General features: G+C 37.4%; 1 protein-coding gene across 1 annotated transcript in view; it reads right to left on the bottom strand.

Moving 5' to 3' along the window:
* Nucleotides 1–24346, bottom strand: part of TEX11 (testis expressed 11) — a 329846-nt gene that overhangs the window by 35208 nt on the left and 270292 nt on the right. The window contains exon 24 of the mRNA XM_031660592.1: nucleotides 18918–18990. Coding sequence (XP_031516452.1) covers nucleotides 18918–18990 — 73 coding nt within the window. The remainder of the gene's footprint in view (nucleotides 1–18917; nucleotides 18991–24346) is intronic.

The raw sequence follows: 24346 nt of genomic DNA, 5'->3' as shown, positions 1-24346 counted from the left end.
ACATTCTTCCTTCTACTATCTTTAATTTGCTGTTCTTTCCCTAGACTCAAGTTGGAAGCTTAGATCATCAATTTTCAATCCTTAATCTTTTCTAATATATGCATTTAAAGCTATGTCTTTTCCTTTATTTTAGTTGTATCTAACAAGTTTTGATGTCACATTTCATTTTTGTTAAGTTCAATCTATTCCATCATTTTCATTTTGATTTTTTCTTTGACCGATGGGTTATTTAGAAGTGTTTCTTTTAGATTTCCAACAGTGGGGGTTTCCTAATCATCCTTCTGTTGTTGCTTTCTCATTTGATTATACTTTGGATAACATACCTTGTATGATTTCAATCCTTTGAAACTCGTTGAGACTTGCTTTTTGGCCCAGCATATGCTCTATTTTGGTATGTGTTACAAGTGCACTTGAAAAGAATGTAAAATCAGTTAGGGGTGGACTGAAGTTTAAAGCTTGGGAAATCTTGTGAAAATAAGTAATGAATGTGTAGGTAAGGTATAGTACACAACTTATTCTGATCAGGAGACACTGTGCTAAGATAACTGTACAAGAAAATTTCCAGATTCACATTTGTCCTTCGTAAAAACAAACCATAATAAGATATATGTTGGGAACGGGGAGATTGGACTGACATTCCTAATTAGATCAGGCACTTGGGAGAAGGAATAGTATATATCACCGTAAGTATCTGGGAACCATAACAAACCTGTCTCCTCAACCTGGAACCCCTACTATATTTCTTCAGTGACTCTATAGCCCTGTATCAAAGTCTCTACTCACTGCCATTAAGGTTTTGGATTGCAACATTAGGGTAAGCTTATGCTGACTATGAGGCACAATTTAAATGGAATGCTGCCAAAAGTGAAGACTTTTAGGATCAATTTTTATCAGAGATGCTTGAGTATCTCCAGCTAATTGTTTAATTTTCTTCCAGGAAATAATCCTAAACTCAGGTTCTCCTATTTCTGTGGCCTAAGTTCTGGCTCAAAATGTACACTAGAAAATCTACTCAAGTTTTGCCATTCTGTTTAATGTGCCTGAGGATCAGCTCCAATCGCCTTTTCTCTTGGCTGATCTCAAAACTTTCATCACTGAAAATTTCTTACCACGAGAATTAATCTCTGAAACAAAAGTAATGCATGACTGATGGCTGTATTAAGCCAATGAAGGAACCAAGCAAAGACTGCCTGCAAAGGAATGAGCATTCAATCCTAGTTTTGGTGTGTACAATGGAAAAGACAAAAAATATTTCTATTTCTAGCATGCGCCTTGTTAAATGGCAACTTTTATCAACTGTATTTGGATAAATTAGAATGACCTTTCCAGTTATGGGTTGAGGAGACTCTAATATATAAATATGTAATACGTAATATATAAAAACGTAGATAATCCTCTGCCCTGCCAGCTGAACTGCATTTCTGCTGGCAGAGCATCCATGCTGGGCTTTGTTCTAAAGCTCTCAGGAGGTTTGCCTTGTTTGTCATAACTACTAATAATTTCGATGATGACACTTGATGAATACTTTATACCAAAGTAAAAATTATAGTACTGGAGATAAGTGAAATTCTTCCTTGCAATGACCTACAAAAACTAAAGCCTTTTCTCTATCTTCCTGTTTTTGTGATAAATGTTTAACTCATGTTATAAAATAAATAGTTTTAAGAAACCAAATCACCAAGATTACTTCTAGCCCTAACATTTGATGATTCGCTATATATAGACTCTGACTCCAAGGATGCTCTTAGCAACATCCAAAAATGATAATCTTCAATGGAGACCCAAAAGAGGAAATCTCTTTTCACAGCCAGAAAGAGAGATTCAGAAGCTGTGAGCTTCTTCAAGTTAGAAAGGTTTGAGTATCTTCTCACTGTAAGCGAAGTCATCTTTGGTACAAACTCAACTTCCCCTTAAATTTCCTTTTTCCCCCCTGCAAACCTGCCCTTCTCTGCTCCAAATCCCAAGTTCAATCTCCATTAGGTATTTTTTCTAAATGTTCCTCTCCCAGAGTATACGCTGATAATGACTAAATTGTGAGCTCTCCCAAGGATCTTTGCATAGAGGGTTTTCTAAGATCAAAATGCTCTAAACTAAAATAAATGACTCTCTAATGATAGAATTTCTGGTGTTATAGCAGGATTTCATTTAATAAATATTTATTGAGTCCTATTATATGCCAGGCAAAAATTTAGGAGGTATGGATAAAGAATGAACAAGACAGACAACTTTTCTGCCTGCATGGAACTTAGATTCTATTTAGGGACACAAACAATAAACAACATAGAATATGTCAAGTAGTCAACACACAGGTTAAGGGGGTAAATAGTATTGAAAGTTGCTATTTTTGAAAGGGTGTGGTCTCTGAGGGGGTAAAACTTGAGCAAGCTGGGGAGCAAGGCATATGAATATCTAGGACAAGAGTGTTTGATGCAAAGGAAAGGGCAAATACAAAGGCCCAGAAGCAGGGAAGTACAAGGTGCTATCAGGACATAGTAGGGCTAGAGTACATTGAGCTATGAGGCAGAGTGGCAGGAGAGGTAGCAGGGGCCGGATTATCTATGGCCTTGTAGATTATGGTAAGGACTTGGGATTTTATTTTAAACCCATTTAAATGGGAAGTGCAAGGAGACTGACATGAACTGACTTATGTTATAATACTCTGGATGCTGTGTGGCTATTGAATTTATTAGGAGGGCAAGAGTTGCAGCAGAGAGGACGCTTGGGAAGCTATTGCAGTGTTCCAAGTGAGACATGAGATAGCTTGAAACTAGGTGATACTAGTGGCCTAATTTGTTATTGAGAATGGGCACATCACAAATCACACTACTTTCAGCCTACTGTGGTTTGAATGTGTCCCCTCCAAAATTCGGGTGTTGAAACTTAATGGCCAATGTGATAGGATAAAAGGTGGAATCTTTAATAGCTTATTAGGCCCACAGGGCTCCTCCCTCATGAACGGGGTTACAGATAGCCCTTATGGCCCTTAAAAAAGAGGCTTCCACACAGCACTAGCTTTTCTTGCCCTTCCGCTTTCCTCCCCGTGAAGACACAGTGCTTCTTCCCTCTGGAGGATACAGCAACAAGGTATCATCTTGCATTCAGAAAGCAGCCCTCACCAGAAAACTGAACCTGTTGGAGCCTTGACCATAGACTTCCCAGCCTCCAGAAATGTGAGAAAATAAATTTTTCTCTTTTGTAAGTTACCCAGTCTGCATGAGGTATTTTGTTACAGCAGCAGAAACAGACTAAGATACGGACTCATCCCCCACTACATAACCCCTGAATAAGAGATAATCCCCAAACTAACAATGTCCTCCTGTACTACTCCTGACTTCTGTTCACTTGGTTCCTACCATTAAAATTCTATTTATTCTTGAAGAGTAAGTTCAAATATCACCTTTCGGAATAGATCATTTCTTCCTCTGTGGTCCCATATATTCTGTATCCCTATTAGTATAGTTATTTCATTTTGCCTTATATATGTGTAATTGATTACATTTCTGACCTACTTTCTTTACTGTAAATTTCTTAGGGACAGAGACAGTAACACATTTCCTTATTTCCACAATACATAGTAGCCCTTAGGAATTTAATAAATACTTTGCAGAATAAATGTGGTGAGCTGCTTTCCTTAGGTCACTAATATAATGGCATGTCAGGGTTAATCCTTTTGTAAAAGCCAATTCCCATAGCACTAAAATTTTAATCACTGTTTATACAGCTCTTAATTAACTCTGATTTGGAGTAGATTTTTAAAAGGATGGCATTTTCCATTTTTCCCTCAAGCGTTTATGATTCACTGGCTTTGTAGTTTCCCTCAATGTATCTATTTGCAGTTGGTAGCTTAATCATTTATTTACATTACTGACATACTGGGCTCATTATTTTAGGTAATAGTTCATTGGAAATACATAATCTCAAGAAACATAAACCTTTAACAAGTCAGAATAATTTTTCTAAATGTATATTTCATTTTAATTATTAAAGTACTATATATTCATTGAAAAATTCAAATGCAGAAACAAAATAAAAAGTGAAAGTCTCTTAAACACACTAATACTTGTTCCAAGAGCTATCAAGTGTTAAGTTTGGTGTGTATCCTTTCAAGGCTTTATAGATGATATATACATTCATAAATATATATACGTATACACACATTTTATAAGAATATATATATGTGTTTATATTCTAAAGACCTATTATGTGCTAGGTGCACAATACAAAGGTAAGCAAAATCAGACACAGTATCTGTCTTTGTGGAGCTTACAGTCTAGGGTATTTGTGTATACATACACACATATGTTTTAAAAATAAAAATAGAATCAGAAAAAGTCAGCAAAAGTACAGCACTCCAAGGGGAGGAGCACACCCTGAAGTGCAAATCCTTTATCTACAATAACAAGAAAAGAGTTTAGAGGCTAGTAAAGGGAACTTGTCTGGACTTGGTTTGGTTTTGAGAAGCAGAGAAGAAAGAGTGAGCAACAGGTCAGTGAAGCAGTGGGGAGGAAAGAGTCTTTGTTATGAGAAGCCCATAGCTGCCTATATCTACTGGCTGAGAAGATGTGGAGCCTACCAGAACTCACATACACAACAACCTTTGATCTTAAGTAAAAATTTCTATTATCCTTGATCAGATCCTGATCTCCTCTCCACATGTATCATCTGCAAGTAGAAGGTCTAAAGAGACCTCATTGCAATTAAAGATGTTATCAAGCAAAGCAAAGCAAAGCAAAACAAAACAAACAACTCCAGCACAGTTTATACACAAACATACTACATGAAAATGGGATGGAAGAAACAGGAAAAAAAAAATGGCAGATGGAGAATTCTCACCAGAGAAATGTTGCCATACGCAGATTAAAATTGTGACTAAACATATCAGCATAAATTCAGTAATATTAATTAAGCAATCATCTCTATAAAACAAGAATATAAAGCAGAAATGCTAGAATTCAGGAAAGAGTTGGTACATGCAAAGGCAAATGGAATATGAGCTATTTCAGAGACAAAAAAGGAAATGGAAAGAAAAAATAAAGCCATCACAGGAATAAAGGTAAAACTGGAAGCAGCAAAAGGAAGTGGAAGCAGCAAAAAGGAAAACAGACACTACTGAATAAACAGTAAGAGACAGAAAACAGGAAAATGAAATGCCAATTGAAATTGGTTGTAATGTCTTCCTGGTTTCCTCATCAGTTAATGAATTAAATAAAATCCTTGATGTGTTCATTTAATATTCCTAAGAGAGTCCTGATTATATCTTTTTTTTTTTTTTTGAGACAGAGTCTTACTCTGTCACCAAGTTGGAGTACAGTGTCAGGATCTCTGCTCACTGCAACCTCTGTCTCCTGGGTTCAAGCGATTCTCCTGCCTCAGCCTCCCAAGTAGCTAGGATTACAGGTGCCCACCACCATACCCAGCTAATTTTTGTATTTTTAGTAGAGATGAGGTTTTACCAAGTTGGCCAAGCTGGTCTCGAACTCCTGACCTCAGGTAATCTGCCTGCCTTGGCCTCCCAAAGTGCTGGGATTACAGGCATGAGCCACCACGCCCAGCCAAGGTTATATCTTAAAAGTACTGACTGAGATGCCCAATGGATACTCCTGACAGGGCCAAGTGTATTGTAAATTGTAACACAAGTAAATTGTGTTACTGGAGAAATGTAAGTCATAGACTGTTTACATTAATCTTTTCTTGACTTCCAGACTGAATCCAAAGTGGCAGCAGAACTTTGTTGAATCTCTGCTTTTTTCTTTTCTATTGAGTTTATGTTTTGTTTTAGTTTCTGGTTTGTGTATAGTCAGTAAGTTATATTCTTCCTTGGTAGCAGCAATGACTGGGAATGTGATTATATGGTCTGACCATTTGGTGGTCTTTGCAATAGGACTATTGGATCATCTAGTCACTTATCTAGTCACTGATGGGTGGGAAATAACAGAGAATTTGTCTTTTTTATTGTTCTATTTGTTCATTTTGGACTCAAATTAATCAGTAATTTCATGTCCACAGGGAAGGTGAACACTTTAATATCTGCACTGACGTATTTCTGTGTTTACTCTCAACTTGTAGCTGAAATTGTAGATCTGCATTCATAAGATCACTTTATCTATGTCTATGTGTCTACAACTGAAAAAGGCTTTGACCTCACATTGTGTAAGTATAAAATATTTTCCTATCTCTGGGGAGTATTAATAAGTTATATTATAAAGTTTCCTAAATTAAAGGAGCTCTGTTCTAATTTATAGACATAAATAAGAAGTTACATACATATATTTTTTTTAATTCCAAGAAAAAAGAAGTTGAACTTCTTCTTTTTTTTTTTTTTTTTTTTTTTTTTTTTTGAGACAGTTTCGCTCTTGTTGCCCAGACTGGAGTGCAATTGCACGATCTTGGCTCACTGCAACCTCCGCCTCCCGGGTTCAAGCAATTCTCCTGCCTCAGCCTTCCAAGTAGCTGGGATTACAGGCGCCCACCACCACACTCAGTTACTTTTTTGTATTTTTAGTAGAAGACAGGGTTTCGCCATGTTGGCCAGACTGGTCTCGATCTCCTGACCTCAGGTGATCCCCCCACCTTGGCCTCCCAAAGTGCTGGGATTACAGGCTTGAGCTACTGTGCCTGTCCAGAAGTTGAACTTTTAACACTAAAATGTGCTAAACTAAAAATATTTTAACAAAAATTCTGCTAACTCAAACATTTTAAGAATCCAAAATTAAGGTAAACCTTTGGTAAATGAGATTTGTTTAATAATTCTTGTTTAAATCAAGAAACTGAAGAGACAGCCCACAGAATGGGAAAAAGTATTTGCAAACTACCCCTCTGAGAAGGGATTAATAAGCAGATATATATACAGAGCTCAAACAACTGTATAGGAAAAAAATCTAGTAATCTAATTTTTAAAATGAGCAAAGGATCTGAATAGACATTTCTCAAAAGAAGACATACGAATCGCAAACAGGCAACTGAAAAGGTGCTCCGCATCACTGATCATCAGAGAAATGCAAACCAAAACTACAATGAGATATCATCTCATCCCAGTTAAAATGGCTTATATCCAAAAGACAGGCAAAAACAAACGCTGGCGATGATGTGGAAAAAAGGGAACCCTTGTACACTGCTGGTGGGAACATAAATTAGTACAACCACTATGGAGAAGAGTCAGCAATCCCACTCCTAGGTGTACACTCAAAAGAAAGGAAATCAGTATATTGAAGAGATAGCTGCACTCCCCTATGTATTGCAGCACTATTCACAAAAGCAAAGATTTGGAAGCAACCTAACTGTCCATTAACAGATGAATGGATAGAGAAAATGTGGTACATATACACAATGGAGCACTATTTAACCATTAGAAAGAATGAGATCTAGTCATTTGCAACAATATGAATGGGATTGGAGGTCATTATGTTAAGTTAAATAAGCCAGGCACAGAAAGACAAACCTTGCATGTTCTCACTTATTTGTGGAAGCTAAAAATTAAGCCAACTGAACTCATGGAAATAGAGAGTAGAATGATGGTTACCAGAAGCTGGGAAAGGTAGTAGGGGAGAATGTGGGGATGGGTAATGGGTAAAAAAATACAGAAAGTGTGAATAGACCTAGTGTTTGCTAGCCCAACAGGGTGACCACAGTCAGTATTAACTTAATTGTACATTTTAAAATAACTAAAAGAGTATAATTGGATTGTTTGTAACACAATGGATAAATGTTTGATGTGATGGCTACCTAATGTACCCTAATGTGATTATCATGCATGGCATGCCTGTATCAAAATATCTCATGTAACCAATAAATAGATACACTTATACCTACAAAAATTAAAAACAAAACATTAAAAAATAATTTTTATTTAAAAGAGCTATGTCGTTTTTGGTGATTTATTTATGTAATGTATAAAACAAGCAAACATTTTATTTTACTTGGGTCTGTTTTTCCTAAATGCATACAGATTTACTAATCAAATAAGATAATGTTACTTATATGTAATATTTAAGATTATGAAAGATGTAAATTTGTGTTCACCTGAAATTGAATCCCTGTTCTGACAAATTTTCATTTCACCAGTAATTACATTCTGTGGTATGTTAGATTTAAGACAATCTAATTAACTTAAAGCACTGGTTTGATATTAAATTGAGTTCATTAATGAATAATCATTGGATACTTACATAAATTTTAATTAATAGACTGCTTAAATATTGATTACTAAGCATAGTTTTTTTGGTTTTTTTTGAGACAGGGTCTCACTCTGTCACCCAGGCTGGAGTGCAGTGGCACAATCATGGCTCACTGCAGCTACAGCCTTCCAGGCTCAGGCAATCCTCCTGCCACAGCCTCCCAAGTAGCTGGGAGTATAAGCATGTGCCACTATTCCTGGTTAATTCTTTAAAAAATTATTTATAGAGACGGGGTCTTCCTATGTTGCCCAGGCTGGTCTTGAACTCCTGGGCTCAAGCAATCCTCCTACCTTGGCCTCACTAAGCATAGTTTTAAGTTTATACACTGTTGCTTCTTCTTTTTTTTTTTTTTTTTTTTGAGATGGAGTCTTGCTCTGTCACCCAGGCTGGAGTGCAGTGGTGTGATCTTGGCTCACTGCAACCTCCACCTGCTAGGTTCAAGTAATTCTCCTAGCTCAGCCTCCCGAGTAGCTGGGACTACAGGCATGTGCCACCATGCCCAGCTAATTTTTTGTATTTTTAGTAGAGATGGGATTTCACCATGTTGGTCAGGCTGGTCTTGATCTCCTGACCTCGTGACTCAAGTGCCTCGGCCTCCCAAAGTGCTGGGATTACAGGCATGAGCCACCGCACCTGGTCCTATATACCGTTGCTTCTTATTTTTATATGCTATAAAGTGGCAATATCTTTGGGTCATGTTAATGGTTGTGTTCATTTTCCTCTTTAAAAGGGATGGGTGTGTACATCGAAAGCGCTACATGTGTTCATGAGCTCTGTTAATCTGCTATAATGTTTGTGAGAGATAGTTCTCAATTGCAGCCCTCAAATTTTCTCTTTGAAATAGATATTATTTTGGTTAAAAGTTAAAATTAAAACAAGTGGTTGAGATTATATTATGAGCAAGAGTGACAAACGGGTATATGCTTCTGTTTTTAAAGGGATAGGTAGTTTGTTTCTAAGACAGTAGTTCTCAAACTTTCTGTTCTCAGGACCCCTTCGTACTCTGAAATATTACTAAGGACTTCCAAAGAGGTTTTCTGCATGTATGTTGTAACTACCAATACTTACCATATTATAAATTAAAACAGAAAAATTAAATATATTTATTGACTGAATTGATTTGAGATGAATCTGTTGCATGTTGATGTCAATTTTAATAAAAATAATTTTATTTTAAAAATAAGAAGATTGCTTCACATTTTTGTAAAGTTCCTTACTGCCCAACTTAATAGAAATAATTAGTCTCTACTATTTGCTTCTGCATTCACTCTATTACAGTATCACACATCATATTGCCTCTGGAAAACTACACATTTTAGTATTATTATGAAAACAGTTTTGACCTAGCGGATGCTCTGAAAGATGGTCAATTCGTTCCAGAACATCAAATAACATAATGAAGGACAAACTGGGAAAGTGAAATTTTTTTGCCCTGGTTTAAACCTAAGTCTGAAATAAAGCTATGCAATGTGTTAAAATCATAGCAACGTTATCTAAATTTTGATGGGCTTGCTTCCTTAGTTTGCTGATTAATGCCTTCACCACAATGCAAAAGTTATTCTTTATCTTCTGTGTAATCTGCCTAGATAGGAGATTCTGTGTTTTACAAGCATAATTCTCTGAGCTTTATGTTTTTTTCTTTATTTTTGATTACTTAGTGGCAAACTAACAAAGAACAAAGGTTTCTCACTTGTCAAAGAGCTAAAGTTCTTTAGAATTGTGTTACCTCCTATGTTAGAATGGTGTTACCTCCTATGTATGTTTATTTATTTATTTATTTATTTATTTTTGTGATGGAATCTCACTCTGTCTCCCAGGCCGGAGCGCAGTGGCACAATCTCAGCTCACTGCAACCTCCACCTCCCAGGTTCAAGCAATTCTCCTACCTCAGCCTCCCGAGTAGCTGGGATTACAGGCACGTGCCACTACACCCAGCTAATTTTTGTATTTTTAGTAGAGACGAGGTTTCACCATGTTGGCCAAGCTGGTCTCGAACTCCTGACTTCAGGTGATCCGCCCACCTTGGCCTTCCAAAGCACCTGGCTCTATGTTTATTTTTAAATGTTTGATTGTTACTTTGTTTAGATAGGTAACCAAGTATCGTTTATTGGGCACTCATGATCCTATTTTTTTATTTTATTTTTAATTTGTATAAATTTAAAGAACACAAGTTCAGTTTTGTTACATGGATATATTAAGCAGTAGTGAAGTCTGGGTATTTACTGTAACCATTACCCAAATAATGTACATTGTACCCATTAAGAAATTTCTCATCCTTTAACCCCCTCCCACCATCTCACCCTTCCTAGTCTGCAGTGTCCATTATTCCACCCTCTGTGTCTGTGTGCATACTTTATTTAGCTCCCACTTATAAGTGAGAACATGCAGTATTTGACGTTCTGGTTCTGAGTTGTTTCACTTAAGATAATGGCCTCCAGTTTCATCCACGTTACTGCAAATGACCTGATTTCATTCTATTTTTATGGCTGAGTACTACTTAATTGTGTTTATCTTCATTCCACATTTTCTTTGTCCGATCATCCATTGACGGATACGTAGGTTGACTCCATATCACTGCAACTGTGAATAGTGCTGCAATAAACACATGAGTGCTGGTATCTTTTCAATATATAATTTCTTTACCTTTGGGTAGATTACCCAGTAGTGGGAATGCTGGATTGAAAAGTCATCAGAGAAATGCAAATTAAAACCACAATGACATATCATCTTACACCAGTCAGGATGTCCATTATTAAAATGTCGAAAAATAACGAAGTTGGCAAGGATGCAGAGAAAAGGGAATGCTTTACACTGCTGGTGGGAATGTAAATCAGTAGAGCTTCCATGGACAACAGTGTGAAGATTTTTCAAAAAACTAAAAACAGAACTATCAGATCCTATTTTAATCAAGTGCCCAATTTGCCTCTAACAACTCTTGATTTTACCTTCCAAAAATTGAATCACAAATAGAGATTACTATGAACTGTTGTACATCAAAAAATTTGATAACTTAGATAAAATGACAAATTCCTAAAAGCATACAAACTACTAAATTGACTTTAGAAGAAATAGAAAATCTCAACAGACCTATAACAAGTAAAGAGATTAAATAAGTAATTTAAAACCTCCCAATAAACAAAAGTCCAGGACCAGATGGCTTCACTGGTTAATTCTTCCAAACATTTAAAGAAGAATAAACAGCAGTTCTTCTCAAACTCTTCCAAATAATGGAAGAGGAGGGAATATTTCCTAACTTCTTCTATGAAGCCAGCATTACCCTGATACTAAAGTCAAATGTAGACATTAAAGAAAATTACAAACCAATATTCTTTATGGATATCAATAAAAAATGCCAACAAAATACTAGCAAACCAAATCTTGCAGCATATTAAAGGATTATACAATCTGATTAGGTGTGATTTATCCCAAGAATGCAAGGGTGGTTCAACATAAGCAAATCAATTAATGTAATATACCACATCAATAAAAAAAAAAGGAAAAAAGATCATATTCACTGATGCAGAAAAATCATGTGATAAAATCCAAAATATTTTCAAGATAAACTAGGAATGGAAGGGAATAGCCTCAACCTGATAAAGGGCATTAAAAAAACTCCACAGTTAACATTATACTCAATGGTGGAAGCTCATCCCTAAGATCAGGAACAAGACAAGGATGCCCTCTCTCACTACCGCTATTCAACATTGTACAGGAAGTTTTAGCCAGATAAATTAGGCAACAAAAAGAAACAAAAGGCATCCAAAGTGAAAAGAAAGAAGTGTAACTCTCACTGTTCACAGATGACATGACCCTATGTATAGAAAATCCCAAAGAAACCACAAGAAAGCTACAAATTCGGCAAAGTTGCAGGTACAAGATCAACATGCAAAAATCAATTGTGTTTCTATACATCAGCAGTGAACAATCCAAAAAGGAAATTAAGAAAACAATTCATTTACGATAATATTCAAAAGAATAAATTTAGCCAAGAAGGTGGAAGATCTGTACAATGAATTACTATAAAACACTGATGAAAGACATTAAAGAAGACCTAAATAAATGAAAAGACAGCCTACGTTTATGGATTGGAAGACTTAATATTGTTAAGATGTCAACACTTCAAAATTTATATTATGCCAAGCAATCCCTATAAAAATTCCATCAGCCTCTTTTTACAAAAATGAAAAAGTCAATTCTCAAATTTATATGGAATTGTAAGGTGCCCCAATAGTTCAAAATGAATCTTGAAAAGGAACAAAGCTGGAGGGCCAACACTTTTCTGTTTCAAAGCTTATTACAAAGCTACAGTAATAAAACAGTGTGGTACTACCATAAGGATAGACATATAGACCAACAGAATAGAACTGAGAGTTAACAAATAAACCTATACATCTATGGCAGACTGATTTTCAACAAGGGTGTCAAGACCATTACATGGGACTAAAGAATAGTCTCTTCGGGCTGGGTGTGGTGGCTCACACCTGTATTCCCAGCACTTTGGGAGGCCGAGGTGGGTGGATCACCTGAGGTCAGGAGTTTGAGACCAGCCTGACCAACACGGAGAAACCCTGCCTCTACTAAAAATACAAAATTAGCCGGGCATGGTGGTGCATGCCTGTAATCCCAGCTACTTGGGAGGCTGAGGCAGAAGAATCACTTGAACCAGGGAGGAGGAGGTTGTAGTGAGCCAAGGTTGTGCCATTGCACTCCAGCCTGGGCAACAAGCAAAACTCCGTCTCAAAACAAACAAACAAACAAACAAACAAGCAAACAAAAAAAGAATAGTCTCTTAAACAAATGGTGTGATGGCAACTGGATTTCCACAGGCAGAAGAATGAAGTTGGATGCCTACTACACCATTGAATACAAAAATGAACTCAAAATGGATCAATTACCCAAACATGAGCTAAAACCATAAAACTCTTAGAAGAATATATAGGAATAAATCTTCATGACTTTGGATTTGGCAATGGATTCTTTGACATGACACTGAAAGCACAAGCAACAAAAGAAAAGGTAGATAAATTGGACTTCATCAAAGTTAAAAACTTTTTTACATCAAAGGACATTATCAAGAAAGTAAAAAGAAAACATACAGGAGAAAATATTTGCAAATCATATACCTGATAAGGGTTTAATATACAAAATATATAAAGAAATCCTAAAACTCAACACCAAAAAGCAACCCAATTTTAAATATGGGCAAAGAACTTGAATAGACAAGTCCTTTCCCTCTCTCAAAGATGAAATACAAATAACCAATAAGCACATGAAAAGATGCTCAACACTTTAGTCATCAGAGAAATACTAATCAAAACCATGAGATACTATTTCACCTACTAGAATAGCTATAATAATAAAAAATGGAAAACAACAAGTGTTGGCAAGGAGGTGGAGAAATTAAGATACATTTGCTGGTGGGAATGTAAAATGGCGAGAATGAACTAATACAGTAAATTGGTACCAGTAGAGTGAGGTACTGCTATAAAGATACCCAAAAATGTGGAAGTGACTTTGAAACTGGATAACAGGTAAAAGGTTGGAACACTTTGGAGGGTTTAGAAGACAGGAAGATCTGGGAAAGTTTGGAACTTCCTAGAGACTTGTTGAATGATTTTGGCCAAAATGCTTACAGTGATATGGACAGTGAAGCCCAGGCTGACATAGTCTCACATGGAGATGAGGAACTTCTTGGGAACTGCAGCAAAGGTCACTCCTGCTATACTTTAGCAAAGAGACTGGTGGCATTTTGCCTCTGTCCTAGAGATCTGTGGAACTATGAACTTGAGAGAGATGATCTGAAATTGGAACTTATGTTTAAAAGGGAAGCAGAGCATAAAAGTTTGGAAAATTTTTAGCCTGACAATGCAACTGAAAAGAGAAACCCACTTTCTGGGGAGAAATTCAAGCTGGCTGCAGAAATTTGCATAAGTAGCGAGGAGCCCAGTGTTAATCACAAAGACAATAGGGAAAATGTCTCCAGGGCACCTCAGAGACCTTCAAGGCAGCTCCTCCCATCACAGGTCTGGAGGCCTAGGAAGGAAAAATGGTTTCCTGGGCCAGGCCCAGGGCTTCTCTGCTTTGTGTAGTCTTGGAATTGTGACTTTTAGCCACATCCTAGCCATGGCTAAAAGGGGCCAACACACAGCTCAGGCCATTGCTTCAGAGGGTGCAAGCCCCAAGCCTTGGTGGCTTTCATGTGGTGTTGTGCCTGCAGGTGCACAGAAGTCAAGAATTGAGGTTTGGGAACTTCTACCTAGATTTCAGAGGATGTATAGAAACAAATGGGTGTCCATGGAAAAGTTTGCTGCAGGGGTGGCATCCTCATGGAGGACCTCTGCTAGGGTAGTGAGAAAGGGAAATGTGGGGTTGGAGCCCCCACACAGAGTTCCCACTGGGGCACTGCCTAGTGGAGCTTTGAGAAGAGGGCCACCATCCTCCAGACGCCAGAATGGTAGATCCACTGACGGCTTGCACTGTGCACCCAGAAAAGCCACAGACACGCAATACCAGCCCATGAAAGCAACCAAGAGGGAGGCTGTACCCTGCAAAGCCACAGGGGCGAAGCTGCCCAAGACCATGGGAACCCACCTCTTGCATCAGCATGACCTGGATGTGAGACATGGAGTCAAAGGAGATCATTTTGGAGCTTTAAGATTTGATGCCCTGCTGGATTTCAGATTTGCATGGGGCCTGTAGCCCCTTTGTTTTGGCCAATTTCTCCCATTTGGAATGGGTGTATTTACCCAATATCTGTACCCCCATTTTATCTAGGAAGTAACTAACTTGGTCTTGCTGTTACAGGCTCACAGGTGGAAGGGACTTGCCTTGTCTCAGATGAGACTTTGAACATGGACTTATGGGTTAATGCTGGAATGAATTAAGACTTTGGGGGACTGTTGGGAAGGCATGATTGGTTTTGAAATGTGAAAGGCACATGAAATTTGGGAGGGTCCAGGGTGGAATGATATGGTCAGGCTTTGTGTCTCCACCCAAATCTCATCTTGAATTATAATCCCCATAATTCCCATGTGTTAAGGGAGAGACTGGGTGGAGGTGATGGAATCACCAGGGCAGTTTCCCTCTTGCCCTTCTTGTGATAGTAAGTTCTCATGAGATCTGATGGTTTTATAAGGGGCTCTTCTCCTTCACTTGGCACTTCTCCTTCCCGTCGCCTTGTAAAAAAGGTGCCTTGCTTCCCCTTCGCCTTCTGCCATGATTGTAAGTTTACTGAGGCCTCCCCAGCCATACTGAACTGTGAGTCAATTAAACCTCTTTCCTTCATAAATTACCTAGTCTCAGGTAGTTCTTTATAGCAGTATGAAAATGGACTAATACACCATATGATGGAATATAATTCAGCCTTAAAATGGGAGGGAATTTTGACACATGCTATGACATGGATGAATCTTGAATACATTACTCTAAGTGAAATAAGCCAGTTACAAAAGGACAAATATTGTATGATTTACTTAAAGGAAATACCTAGGGCTGGGCATGGTGGTTCACTCCTGTAATCCCAGCACTTAAGGAGGTCGAGGTGGGAGGATAGCTTGAGCCCAGGGTTCAAGGCTGCAGTGAGCTACGATTGTGCCACCGCACTCCATCCTAGGCAACAGACCAAAACTCTAACTCATAAAAAAAAAAAAAAGAAATATCTAGAATAGGTAAATTCATAGAGGCAGTAAGCATATGAGAGGTTACCAGGGGCTGGAGAAAGGGGGAATGGGGAAATTATTCTTTAATGGGTACAGAGTTTCTGTTCGGGATGATGAAAAAATTTGAAAATAGTGGTAATGGTTGTAAAACTGTACACTTAAAAATACTTAAAATAGCATATTTTATGTTATATATATTTTACCACAAAACTTTCATGAAATAAGGTACTGTTTTCCAATAGGGAATTTTACTTTCCTTCATTCTGATATTAGTCACCTTAATTAACTACAGTCATTAAATCTCTGTAATGTATAGACAGTAAAAAAAAACAACTCTGAAGATTGCCTGAAGTCTATATATAGAATATATATATATACACATATATATCTGTATATAGTCTAGCTGTGTGTATATATAAAAATATACTTAGACTATATATAATATGTATATATAGAGAGACCTTTATCTCTATCTCAGTATATCTCTCTATCTACTCTATCTATAGTCTAGTTGTATTCCTAAAAAAGAAGAAATTCATTTTTTTTGGTGGACAGTTAGCATTCTGACGTACTTTTTTATTTTTTATTTTTTTGGAAACAGTGTCTTGCTGTGTTGCCCAGGCTGGAGTGCAGTGGACAATCTAGGCTCACTGCAAACTCCGCCTCCGGGGTTCAAGCGATTCTCGTGTCTCAGGCTCCCAAGTAGCTGGGATTACTTTGGTTAGTTTTTGTATTTTTAGTAGAGACAGGGTTTTGTCATGTTGGCAGGGTGGTCTTGAATTCCTGGCCTTATGTGATCTACCCACCTTGGCCTCCCAAAGTACTGGGATTACAGGCGTAAGCCACTGCACCCGGCCCTGACATACTTACTTAAAGAAAAGTCACGGAGGCAATGAATTTTGCTCTGAGCACTGCTTTAGCACTTTAAATTCTAGTATGAGTTATTTTCACTACCATTAGATCCTAGGTATACTGTAGTTTGGGTTTTTAAAAAATGTCCAGGTGGTAGGGTTTTTCTTTTTTTTTTTTTTTTTTTGAGACGGAGTCTCGCTCTGTTGTCCGGGCTGGAGTGCAGTGGCCGGATCTCAGCTCACTGCAAGCTCCACCTCCCGGGTTTACGCCATTCTCCTGCCTCAGCCTCCCGAGTAGCTGGGACTACAGGCGCCCGCCACCTCGCCCGGCTAGTTTTTTTTGTATTTTTTTAGTAGAGACGGGGTTTCACCGTGTTAGCCAGGATGGTCTCGATCTCCTGACCTCGTGATCCACCCGTCTCGGCCTCCCAAAGTGCTGGGATTACAGGCTTGAGCCACCGCGCCCGGCCAGGGTTTTTCAAAAAAATGATTCCGTTATTAATTTCTAGTTTTTGCATTGTGATCAGACGATGTTGTTTGTTTTATTTACATGTCTTAGAATTTATTCAGGCCCTCCTTGACACCAATTTTGTAAAACTTCAAAAGGCACACGAAAAGATGATATGTTTTCTGTTCTCAGGATACACAGTATATTTTCAGGCTACAGAGTTTACTTCTATTAAATCTTCTATAATAAGTATTTTATTTGGGTTTTCTCTATCCTTACTTTTTGCTGTTTTTTCATTCAAATGACTGTCACAGACTAAGTAAATTAAATTTTATGTGTTTATGTTCTTCCTTATAATTCCTATAATTTGATACTCAAACTGTCAAAGACATAACACATAAGCAAAAACAAAGTGACAGACCAATAATTTCTAAATGTTGGAAAACAGAATTCATCAACATATTAAAATAATAACATACCATGACCAAATAGGGTTTATTCCAGGAATGAAATGATGACTTAATTTTATAAAATATATTATTGTAACTCAGTACATTAATAGTTCAAAAGAGAAAAATATGATTATCTCCATAAAGTCTGAAAAAGCATGTAATTCAATTGAATATTCGTTGATTTTAACAAATTCTGAAACAGGGACAGAAAAACACATTGTAAAAACTTCAGGTCTAAACCTAAAAGCCAATACCACATTTAATGAGGAAATAGTATCAAGATATTATATAATTTCTGAAGGTTTACTACTGTTTAGATTATTTTATTTATTTATTTATTTATTTATTTATTTATTTATTTATTTTGAGACAGAGTTTCGCTCTTGTTGCCCAGGCCGGAATGCAATGGCGCGATCTCGGCTCACTGTAACCACCGCCTCCTGAGTTCAAGTGATTCAAGGATGCCTCAGCCTCCTGAGCAGCTGGGATTACAGGCATGCGCCACCATGCCCGGTTAACTTTGTATTTTTGGTAGAGACGGGGTTTCTCCATGTTGGTCAGGCTGGCCTCGAACTCCTAACCTCAGGTGATCTACCCACCTCGGCCTCCCAAAGTGCTGGGATTACAGATGTGAGCCACCATGCCCAGCCTATTTAGATAATTTTATAACAAAATATTAGCAGTATCTGATATCTTGATTGTGAAGACTAGCCTACATTTAGTCAAAGTTAAAGCTTGATTAAATTAGACATTAAATCTAGTGATCTAAGATTAATAATATGTTGAACAATAATAAAATATTTAATGATATACTTTCATATAAAGCAAAATTCTAAGTAGTATGTTACGGAGTCAATACTGATATAGAGTGGGGAAAAAATCAGCTCTTAAGGAATCATTGGGGCTGGGAGTGGTGGCTCACACCTGTAATCCCAGTACTTTAGGAGGCCGAGGTGGGCAGATCACTTGAGGTCAGGAGTTCGAGACCAGCCTCGCCAACATGGTGAAACCCTATCTCTACCAAAAAATACAAAAGTTTAGCCAGGCGTTGTGGTGCATGCTTGTATTCCCAGCTACTCAGGAGGCTGAGGTGGGAGAATTGCTTGAACCCAGAAGGCAGAGGTTGCAATGAGCCAAGATCATATCACTGCACTCCAGCCTGGGTGACACAGTAAGACCCTGTCTCAAAAAAACAAAACAACAGAAAAAAAAAAAAACATTTGACTGGTTATCAAGTACTGCAGTGGCACAAATTTCTGGTGACAAAAGACTTGTTTATTTAGATTCTAAGTTTCTTTCAAACTGTGTTACCAAACTTCCAGTTCCTACTGTACCTGTTTGTTTCAGGAAATTCTGGATGTCATTGCATGTCTGGATCTCCTCAAGTGCACGACTCAGGAACATAGTCTGTTTGGCAACAATGCAACACAATAATTAGTCCCAACAAAAAAAAAACTTTAAACAAATTAATATAATCTCATATCATTTTCATCAAAAACAGGTAAAAATAAATTAATAGAAAAATGATAGTTTAAACTGAACATTTTGGAATTTATATAGAAATATTAGCCTCTATTTGCACATTTCCTTATTGTTTCAGAAAAATGAAGATTAAATAAAAAATCTTGAGCATTATCAATTTCTTTAACAATCTAGAACAGAAGAGAAACACTTCTAGAATAGTTGTGTGAGGAGCTCCACGGATCCTCTCCTCAGCAAAGCAATCATTGTAACTAGTGAAAATTAGAAAACATAATCATGTAAAGGCTCAGGAAATTGCCCTGAGGGTGTAGAGAAAATGAAGAAACATTTATTACAGGAAATCTACTAAGTCTTAGTAAGAACAGTAAGAGCCTGTGACATTTAAGCCATGATTCACTCACCATCCGCCAGCTCAGTGTGATGTAAGCACTACTTTAGGTGGGTGTGGCCAAGAAGATAGGACTCTCTCTACCTCCAGTTTCTGGGCTAGGGATTCTCTGAAGGGCCAGACTGCTGGCACTTCTCATCTCCCCAGATATCTATTGTAGAAGCTCTATTATAAACAAGCATAGCTCAGAAGCCTAGAACTCTCTTTCTCTACCCAGCCTCTATTTGTAAGGCAAAAGCTCTATCCCAGGCATTGCAAGTTCAGGATCCTGGGTCTCAATCTCATCTCATCTCAGCTCTCATCTCAGCTGCTTATAGGCTAAAGTGTCCACGCTGGGAGCAGCAAGTCAAGAATATCGGGGACTACAACTCTTGCCCACTCTTCCACTCATACAGTTAGACTGTCACTCTGACAGAAGTGGGCCACTGTCCCTGCCCCTAGCTCCAAAACAGTGGTTCAGTTTCTGCCCAGTAGGAGAGGCAGATCTATAGCACTTCCTATAGATCTATAGCACTCCCTAAAGGAAATGACTTTAGTTGGAACAGAGCGTGGGGAAGTTCAAGTCTAAGGACACTGTAAACAATCATGGAGATTTTGGTAGTGAGCAATTAAGAGGATATTGGTAGCTCAATGATATTAAGAAGAAAATAACAGACCAACTAGAAGTTTATAGAGAGAAGTATGTGAAGAGACAGCTAAGATTTCTATTCCTTCAAAGGGGTCTTATTTTAATTGGAACAGGCTGTGGGGCAATTTATGCACAAGAGCACTTTAACACACACACACACACACACACACACACACACACACACACAGAGTAATCCCCTAGCAATTAGTCAAGACTAACAGCTGCATGTGCTACTAATAGAAGAAGGTCATCTAGAAGCTTAAGAGGTCAGATCAGGAAAAGAGTAACAAAGAACTCTCCTAAAATCACTGTCATCCTTTACCAGAGGGAGGTGTAAGCAGTCTTTGCACAGGCAAAGACTGTGCCTTCCAAGGAGTGACATCAGTTATGGGGAAAATAGACTTCACTATTTCCCTATAGCTAATTCACTAAACAAATAAAGAAGTAAACACTAACATCCACAAACCCCATGGGGAGATCAGTACCCAAAGATACTACAACATATTATCTAAATCGTCCAGTTTTCAACAGAAAATTACAAGATATGCAAAGAGACAGGAAAGTGTGACCTCTACATAGGAAAAAACAGGTAACAGGAACTGATTTTGAAAAGGCCCAGATGTTAAACTTAATAGACACAGAATTCAAAGCAGCTATTTTAAATATGTTCAAATAACTAAATGAAACCACACTTAAAGAAGGAAGGTATGATAAAAAAAATGTTCATCAAAAATGAATCTCAATAAAAGGATAAAAATGACCAACATGGCACAAGTATACATATGTAACAAACCTGCACGTTATGCACATGCACCCTACAACTTAAAGTATAATAACAATAAATAAATTAAAAAAAAAAAATCAGACGGAAATTCTGGAGTTGAAAATTACAATAAATGAAAATTTAAAACTCACTAGAGGGTATCAACATTAGGTTTGACTTAGCAGAGAAAGCAATCAGCAAACATGAAGATAGATTAGTAGAGATTATGAAATATGAGAGCAGAATGAAAAAGAAAAAAATAAACTAAGCCTCAGTAAAACATGGGACACCATTAGGCACACCAACATACCCATAATGGGATTACCAAAAGGAGAGAAAAAGAGAAAAAATATTTCAAACACATGGCTGAAAATTCCCTAATTTTGATGAAAAACAATAATCTACACACTCAAGAAGCCCAAAAATCTCTAGGTGGGATCAAGAAACACAAAGATATCCAACCCAGATACATTATGAAATGGTAAAAGACAAAGAAAAATTTGAAAGTAGCAAGAGAAACATGACTCGCCACATATAAGGGTGATTAAGATTAATAGCTGATTTCTCATTAAAAACAATAAAGGCCAGAAGGCAGTGGGACAACACATCCAAAGTGATCAAAGAAAAATAAAAATCTACTAATAATCTAATACCTAGCAAAACTATTATTCAGAGAAGGTGAAATAAAGATGTCCCTGGATAAACAAGAGCTTAGAGAATTCATTGCTAAGAGACAATCTTTCAGGTTGAAAAGCAAGTAATGCCAGACAGTAATTTGAATCCAGATGAAAAAACAAAGAGCACTGGTAACATTAATTATATAATTATAAAAGATAGTATTAATATAAATGTATATTTCTTCTTCTCTTGTTTTTTTAAAAAATATATATATAGACATATATGTGAATATGTATTTGTATTGTTGGGCCTCTAACATATAGAAATGAAATGTATTTGACAATAAAAAAAGCTGTTTTGGAGTAAGAAAATGAGACTGATATAGTTTGGCCGTGTCCCCACACAAACCTCATCTTGAATTGTAGTTCCCATAATCCTCATGTGTGGTGGGAGGGACCCGGAGGGAGATAATTCAATCATGGGGGCAGTTTCCCCCATGCTAGTCTCGTGATAGTAAATTCTCACAAGATCTGATGGTTCTGTAAGGGGCTTCCCACTTCACTCGGCTTTCATTCTCTTTCCTGCTACCCTATGAAGAGGTGCCTTCCACCATGACTCTAAGTTTCCTGAGGCCTCCCCAGCCATGTGGAACTATGAGTGAATTAAACCTCTTTCCTTTATAAATTACCCAGTCTCAGGTATTTCTTCATAGTGTGTGAGAGAACAGACTAATCCAGAGACCATACAGTAACTCTAATCTACAGGAAAAAATGAGGAAAAGCATAAAAGGTAAGTAACATGCTTAATATAAGAAACCATAATATATACTTTCTTCTCTAAGTTTCTATTTTTTTTTTGAGACGGAGTTTCGCTCTTGTTGCCCGGGCTGGAGTGCAACGGCGCAATCTCGGCTCAGTGCAACCTCCGCCTGCCGGATTCAAGTGATTCTGCTGCCTTAGCCTCCTGAGTAACTGGGATTATAGGCACTTGCCACCATGTCCAGCTAATTTTTTGTGTATATTTAGGAGAGATGGGGTTTCACCATGTTGGCCAGGCTGATTTTGAACTCCTGACCTCAAGTGATCTGCCCACCTCGGCCTCCCAAAGTGCTAGGATTACAGGTGTGAGCTACCACACCCAGCCTCTTCTCTGAGTTTCTTTAAAATACCTAAAATTCTATAAAGTGATACTATAAGATGTATTGTTGTGTTTGGAGCATATATAGATGTAATATGTATAACAAAATAGCATTAAAAAAGAGAAGAGAACACAGCTAATAGGAATAGCATTACTATATCTCACTGAAATCGGGTTTATAATCTGATGTAGATTCTGATAAATTAAGATCTATATTGTAAGCCTTAGAGTGACCACTAAGAAAATAACTCAAATATTGTGTAAAACTCATTAAAAAAACAAAAATGTTACATTAGAAAACATTCACTTAATGCAAAAGAAAAGAGTAAAGGTTCAGAAAATCAGGAATAAAAAATACATGAGATATATAGAAATGGAAAGGTAAAGTGGCAGAAGTAAATTCAACTAAGGGAGGAGACCACCCCTCATATTGTCTTATGCCCAATTTCTGCCTCCAAAGAAAGAAGAAGTAAAAACTAAAAGGAAGAAATGAAATCCACAGGCAGACAGCCCAGCGCCGCACCCTGGGCCTGGTAGTTAAAGATCGATTCCTGACCTAATCTGTTATGTTATCTATAGATTACAGACATTGTATAGAAATGCACAGTGAAAATTCCTACCTTGTTTTGTTCCAATCTAATTACCGGTGCATGCAGCCCCCAGTCATGTATCCCCTGCTTGCTCAATCAATCACAACCCTTTCACACGCACCCCCTTAGAGTTGTGAGCCCTTAAAAGGGACAAGAATTGCTCACTTGGGGGGCTCAGCTCTTGAGACAGAAGTCTTGCTGATGCCTCTGGCCGAATAAACCCCTTCCTTCTTTAACTCAGTGTCTGAGGAGTTTTGTCTGCGGCTCGCCCTGCTACACAACCATAAAAATAGTAACATTAAATGTGACTGCATTAAACAACCCAATAAAAGGCAAAGATTATCATATTGAAACAAAGATGATCCAACTATATTCTGTCTACAAGAAATACATATTAGGTTCGAAGACAAATAAATAGGTTGATCATGAAAGGACAGAAAAAGTTATGTTATGGAAACATTGACCATAAGAATGTTAGGGTAACACTACTAATATCAGACAAAAATAGACTCTAAAACAAACAAACAAAAAATTACTAGGGACAAAGAAGAAAATTTTATAATGTTAAAAGGGCCAATTCATTGGAAATATATAGCAATTATAAATATATATAACCTAACAACAGAGCCCCAAAAATATAAAGCAAAACTGGGTAGAATTGAAGAAAGAAAGAGATAATTCAACTTTTATTAGTTGGAGACTTCAATACCCCACTTCAAGTAATGAATAGAATAAGTAGGCAGAAAACCATCAAGGATATAGAACACTTGAACAACACTATCAACCTACAAGACCTACTAGCCATAAAACATTTCACTAACCCAAGTAGAATGTACATTCTTCTCAAGCACTCATGTATGGCACTTTCTCTAGTATAGCTCACATGCGAGGCTATAACACAAACTTCAAATAAATTTAAAATAATTGAAGTCACAAAGTATGTACTCTGACCACAGTGGAATAAAATTAAAAATCAGCAAGCGAAGACAATTTGGGAAATTCACAAATATGTGAAAATTAAACAACAGATTCCTAAATAATAAATGGGTTAAATAAGAAAGCACAATGAAAATTAGAAATTTTTTTTTTTTTTTTTTTTGGAGACGGAGTCTCACTCCGGCTGGAGTGCAGTGGCCGGATCTCAGCTCACTGCAAGC

This window comes from Papio anubis, chromosome X (genome assembly GCF_008728515.1).
Source record: "Papio anubis isolate 15944 chromosome X, Panubis1.0, whole genome shotgun sequence".
Lineage (NCBI taxonomy): Eukaryota > Metazoa > Chordata > Mammalia > Primates > Cercopithecidae > Papio > Papio anubis.
Note: the sequence above shows the minus strand (reverse complement) of the source record. Positions and strands in the feature narration are given on the sequence as shown.